Genomic DNA, 6,464 nt, shown 5'->3' with positions numbered 1-6,464 from the left:
TGTTTTTGATACGTATGGTTCTTTGTCGGGTCAGAGAGTTAATTGGAATAAGTCGGAGTTGTTTTTGGGTAGCTCGATTGCTTATAAACGTGGTAATCATTTGGCGGCAATTATTGGTATTAGGCTTGGGGAGGTCCCGTTTCGTTATTTGGGTGTTCCTCTTTTCTTTGGGGCTCCCAAATAGGTTCTGAAAAGTTTGAAGGATAAGGTTTTGGCTAGATTTTCCAAATGGAAGGGTCATTGTTTGTCTATGGCTGGTTGGGTTGCTTTGATTAACTCTGTTATTACTGGAAGTTTCATTCATTCATTTATTGTTTATAAATGGCATGTGTCTTTGCTTAGGAGCTTCATGGGTTGTATGAGAAATTTTGTTTCGTCTGGGTCGATTGATAATCGGAAATTAGTTATGGTTCCTTGGAAATTGTGCTGTTGTTCGATTGACTCTAGGGGCTTGGGGTGAAGAATTTGATTTTGCTTAATTAGGCTTTGTTGGGTAAGATGGCTTGGGGTTTGATTCAGGAAAAGTCATTGTGTTTTGATTTACTTAGAGCCCGTTTTATTTCTAAGTCGGATCAGCATAGGCCTTGCCTTCATAATTCGTCCATTTGGGGTTCGGTTAGAGGGGTGTATTCTTTGATTTTAGATAATTGTTGTTGGTGGATTGGGCGGAGATCTGATCTAAATTTTTGGAATGGTAGATGGATTCGGCCTACTGTTGCTTTCCAAGTGGGTTTATCTGCCTTGCAGCAAAGGCGTTGCTTGGATATGGTGGATGATTTTTTTATCAATAATGATTGGGTTGGTTTGCCGATTATGCCGGTTGAGGTGGAAGATGGTATCAAGCGGGTTTGTAGAAGTTCTGAAATAGAGGGTTTGTGTATTTGGGAGCCTGCGACTAGTGGTATTTTGACGATAAAATTATTTTATGATTGGATGCGGCCTCCTAGGTTGAAATTGGATTGGTGTGGTTTCCTTTGGCGCCGATTTATTCCCCCTGCACATTCTTTTATTTGTTGGAGGGCTTTTTTGGGTTACCTTCCTACTCGTGAGAATTTGAGGAGACGTGGTTATTTGATTGTTTCTAGATGTTCGTTGTGTCTTGCTCATGAGGAGACGGCTGATCATATTCTGCTAACGTGTGTTTTTTCGCAGGAGGTTTGGCGAGGTGTTTCTGCTTTGTTTGGGAGGCGTTTGATTTTGGATGGTGATTTCCAAACTCTGATTTTAGATGCTGGTAAACAGAGGTTTAGTTCACAAATTGCTGAACTTTGGTCTGCAGCTATTGTTAGCACTGTGTGAGCTCTTTGGTTAACAAGGAACAATCAAATTTTTAAAGATGAGAAATCGGTTATTTCTTTGGTTCTTCGGCGTATTTGGAGCGCTATTGGTGAAGCGGCAAATCAGGGTCGGGGTTTTACTTGGAATTCTTATGTGGAATTACATATTCTTAAGGAATTGAGAATTGTTAGAAGATTTCCTAAGGGCACTCGTATTATTCATGTGGTTTGGTAGCGTCCTCCGGTTGGTTGGATTAAGGTTAATACTTACGCTTCTGTTTTGGATAGTCCGGGTGTTATGGGTTGTGGTGGTATTTACCAATCCTTAAATGGTACGTTTATTGATGCTTTTGCTTTTCCGTTTGATGTTTCTTTTGCATTTTTAGCTAAGTTGAAGGCTGTCATTCATGCCATTCATACGGCTTTTGACAAGGGTTGGCGTCACCTATGGTTAGAGAGTGACTCTACCTATGTGGTTCAATTGTTGCGTATTAAGTCGCATAGTGTTCCTTGGGTGGTTCGGCAGAGTTGAATTGCTTGTTTGTCAAAACTTGATTCAATGCAATTTGTCATTTCTCACATTTATCGTGAAGGAAATACAGTTGCTGATTCTTTTGCCTCTTTTGATCGTTTGGTAGATAGTTTACAAACTTTACATTGGTGGAATTTGATTACAGATTTTTGTTGCTCGACTTTTTTGCACGATCTTGAAGGGCGTGGTTTTTTACCGCTTCTCTTGACATGGTTTTGTTTTGAGCTTTTGTATTTGGTTTTATAACTTTTCTTTGCTCCTTTAATAATATTAGTTCATATTTGCTGTGATTTTCAGAGGTGTCAGTATAGCTGGGATGTCTATTTTTTTGCGCTTTCTCGTTAACCAGCCTTTAATCAAAAAAAAAAATCCCTAAAATAATGCATTGGCCATTCCATAAAATTAAGTTTTCCTCCAAAAATGCAAACCAACAGTACTCAAGCGAAGAAACAATTTGCAATTTAAACCCTAAAATCCAATTATACATTCTTCTATATTCCACCCTAAATTCTATATACTAAAATAGTCCAGCAGGCTCCTAATCAAACCTTTCCCAATCTTGAGTAATTCTGGTAGAAGATGAAACTGGTGGATCCAAGCTTCCTACTCCAGAGTCAAACGACTCCCACTCAGTTGTCACTGATACAGAATTGTTGCTGTTGCTAGACGGTCTTGAATTACTTGTCTTTAAGTTGTCCAGCAACTCATGGTAGTTCTGGACACGGCGTACCTGTTGCACAAGGAATATGTTAAGGCGGCACTTCAGCATTTTATTGAATAACTCTCAGGTGGCATGGCAACGTTAAAATTCATAACAAAATCTAAAGCTTAAAAACTAATTTATGCAACAAAAGAAATTTTTGCATGCACATTCCATTGCCGCAGAATTTCCTTTTTTTCCTCTTCAATGATAAAGCAGGATGGTGCAAAGACATAAAAGTCATGAGCTTATTTATCTTTTGTGCGTCATAGGAAGTTGGGATACATGCAAGGATCGATAAAAAGAATGAGAGGAAACATAGAATCCAAGTACGTAGGATGGATATGACAAAGCATGAAGCTAGTGTAGATGAAGCGAAAGAAATGAATAAAACAAAATTAAAAGTAAATAAAAATGGAAACAATGGAAAACAGTAAAATAACTCCTGCATTTTGGTCTTCAAATTTACATGGAATAAGAAATGCAAGCAAAAGAGGCTTCTAAACCACCATGGAATGAATCTATGTTGGCATACTTCAGCAATCTCATACATGCTCAATTCGAAGAGTTAAAACCTCTTTAGTATAGCAGATCATATATATTACCATGACTATACCCGTTCTGACTGAAAGGTTTGGTCTCACTTGAGAATTCATTGGCTACGATTAACTTGAGAATAATGTGATGAACAAACTGAAACAAAGCAGTTCCATAACACAAAATACTGACCTCAGCCTTTCGCTGAATCTTTGCTTCTCCTTCAGCCTCAATAGCATCTAATTTCAGCAATTGCCTCATCAGTAATTCTGAAGACATAGCAAATTCCTCCTCTGCGATCTTGGTTCCCTCTTTTATTGCCACTTCCAAGACAGACACCTGGTGACAAGGAAAAACATGTAAGTAAATAAAAGCATAATCAGTTACCTGTTACCGCTGACAACTACTCACCCTTTCTGCAAGCTTGTTGATCTCTTCTCTGACTTCACCAATAGCTTGAAATGTCTTTGACATCTCTTCTCTACCCCTGACTTCAGTCTTTGACATATCTTCACTAACCTTTGACTCACGCTGTGGGGTTTCTTCACTTTCCTTTATCTCCTCGGGCTTCTTCTCTTTGCTCACTTCATTTTCCAGAACCAATATTTTTGACTTATCCTTCACACCTGCCTCATGTAATAACTCCCAGTCCTCTTTTTCTTTTCCTCTAAACAATATCGTTTGCCGTCTAGGCCCCACACCAGTTTTTCGTTCAATAACTTCTTTCACATACCCTAAAAACGGAAAGCAACTTATGCTATGATCAAAAGAGATTCTAAATATATTCTTGTGAAATTTTGAAAGCAGAAAATATCAAAATAGCAATGAAGTTTTCTGCATCAAAATGCAATAGTAAAATAGAGAAGTCTATGCATGTTAAAGAGAAAGAAATTGAAAAGGGAAACATCTATATCAGATTTAGAAACCAAGAGAAGATGCATATCCATCAAACAAGGGAAACTATCATTGCATATCATAAAGGGGACATTTAACTACCTCTTTGACTTGACTCCTCCAACTTCAAAATTTCCCAAGAAAAACAAAACAATTGTAAGAGATTTTTCTGCCCATCCAAAGAAAGCACATACCAATTCTAAAGTTTAGAAGCTAGACAGCTTAACATCCTAAACAATCAATCAATAACTGAAGAAAAAAATTAAGAAAGTCTAGCAACTAAAATACGACAGAAACAAATGAAATAAACTTCTCTGATGGGGTAAAACCACACACGGCAAACCTTAAGAAAACCCTAAAACTTCAATATCAATGACGGGGAAAAATTCAAGATAAATTTTATTGTCTGAAAAAAAGGTAAAATATGCAAGAAACACTGCAACTCGTAAGACTAATAGCAGAATTAAACACGTAGACACCCAAGTAAACAAAATTAGACTTGCTTACAGCTTAATGTAAAGAGGCGGCCAGAGGATAAAATAGAAAGAATATAAACTGACTAATTTTACGGGAACTAAACTGTTGTTGATTCGGTTTAGGGGTTGAAAGTAGGGAATAATACTGAAAACAATAACAAGAAAGAAATACCGAAAGTAGATTGAGCAGGTAGAGAGATTTCGTGCTGGGAAGAAGCACAGGAAACGTTGATCATGATAGAAGGCCCAGTGCCACAACCATCGTCATCAGGTTCTCTTCTCTGAACCAGCATACCACCTGACCTGACCTCAATATCTTCGTCATTGGATGTAGAATTCTTCATGAGATCTGAAATCGGAAAAACTGAAAGGAATTCACAACGTCTTTGTTGTTTCTTCCGATTGATGCGTACACAGCCGAGCCGACAGATATCCAGGAGATGGGTTTTTATGGTACACTATCTATTTTCATCGTTCTCCTTTTCTTTTCTTTTTTTGGAGATAAAAGGTTTTCTTTTTAACTCCGATGCGGATCAGAATTGCATGGGCAAGGAAAGATTAACGAAAGTTAAATGGAGTAATGGGATGTAAAATTTTAAATTAATTTTCACTGAGAGTTGGAAAAATTACAAAACTGAGTCAAATGGAAGAGCTCATTTACATATTAAACTCATTTACTAATTCTACTACATATCTAGACTGATTTTGTGTGACTTTCCAAAAATACTCCTAACCTTCCCACTTTCGCCTCTCGCGAATGCCGCTCCCCCCATCTCCTTGGTTATGCGAAAAGTTGTTCCTACATTAATGATTTCAAGACTTTTGATTTTCCTTTCTTCCTTTAAATTGCACGAAATCTGCACCATTTAGTCAAAATCACAATGAATTTCTCTTTTTCTCATCTCTTAGATTCTGCAACTTCCCAACCCTAGAAAACGAAGCTATGGTTTTTCATCTTCCTGTTCGTTGCTTGGTTTCTTTCTTCTTGTTACCATCAAAGAAATGGTTTTTCTACGTTATTTCCTTCGTTCTTCCCATGTTATCATATTGTTATTGTCGCTTTTGGGGGTGAAAGGGGCGAAAAATGTAAGTATCTGTTTTTTTCTGCGTTTTTTTCATGATTTCACTTTGCAATCAATGGTTTCGTTAAGCTTTGCGAAGAGAACGAGTCTGGAAAGTGACGATCTACTTCGTTAATCGATGATTTCGCGAAGATCTGCGAAGAGAAAGAGTCTGAAACGTATGGATCTACCTCGCGAATCGATTAGTTCGCGAAAGCATCGATATGCGACGTAGATAGTCACATTTCAGACCTCGCAGACTTCGCGAAAAAATCGATACGCGAAGTAAAATCACCTCTTCCCCTGCACATTTACATTCGCATGCTTCGCTAATTTTCATTTCGCGAAGCAAAAAACGTCTTTTTCCCTGCTAACACGATTAATTTTTTCTGTAGATGGTTGAATACGTAACATCCCTTTCTGGAAGGCGGCGTACTAGGCTGCAGGGGAGATGATTTTCCTTCCTGTATAGGGATGAACTTCCCCAAGATTGACACATTCACTCCTGAAATGATTCGTTAGGAGAGGTTGTGTCAATCTCGGGGTGCACCATGGGACACGTCCATCCCATGGTGCCAATCTTCAAAGTGGACCTAACTTAATCCGGTGCCAATCTTGAATCGGATGAGTAATCTTGGTGTGCACCGTGCGACACGTCCATCCCAAAAGGTCTGGAAGTCCAGACCTTTTGGGATGGATGTGTCCCATGGTGCACACCAAGATTACTCATCTGATTCAAAATTGGTACCGGATTAGTTAGGTTCACTTTGAAATGATTAGTTAGTAGAGTTCATTGTGGCAATCTTGTTGTAAATTTTGATAATGTTGTTGGTCCCTTGTTTAGTTGCAAGTATAGTTCCAAGGGGGGGTTTGGAACTATTTAAACTTTTTTCGCAATTTAGGCAGACTTCTTTTTTTTCTAAAGAAAAAGGTTTGAACAGCGGCGCTGAGTAAACAGCAAGATACTGGCTTAGTCAACAGGTGACT

At 38.3% G+C, this 6,464-nt stretch overlaps 1 protein-coding gene across 1 annotated transcript; it reads right to left on the bottom strand.

Annotated features, from left to right (window-relative positions):
* Positions 1–2,182: 2,182 nt before the first annotated feature.
* Positions 2,183–4,947, bottom strand: LOC136206895 (BAG family molecular chaperone regulator 4). Its single transcript, XM_065998102.1, has 4 exons — positions 4,589–4,947; positions 3,458–3,780; positions 3,239–3,385; positions 2,183–2,539 (listed from the first exon to the last, which is right to left on the bottom strand). The coding sequence occupies exons 1-4, from the start codon at positions 4,758–4,760 to the stop codon at positions 2,348–2,350; spliced, it is 834 nt and encodes a 277-aa protein (XP_065854174.1). The 5' UTR covers positions 4,761–4,947; the 3' UTR covers positions 2,183–2,347.
* Between the last annotated feature and the right edge of the window lie 1,517 nt (positions 4,948–6,464).

This window comes from Euphorbia lathyris, chromosome 9, assembly GCF_963576675.1.
Source record: "Euphorbia lathyris chromosome 9, ddEupLath1.1, whole genome shotgun sequence".
Taxonomy (NCBI): domain Eukaryota; kingdom Viridiplantae; phylum Streptophyta; class Magnoliopsida; order Malpighiales; family Euphorbiaceae; genus Euphorbia; species Euphorbia lathyris.
The sequence above is the reverse complement of the archived record's forward strand: the minus strand, read 5'-3'. Positions and strand labels throughout refer to the sequence as shown.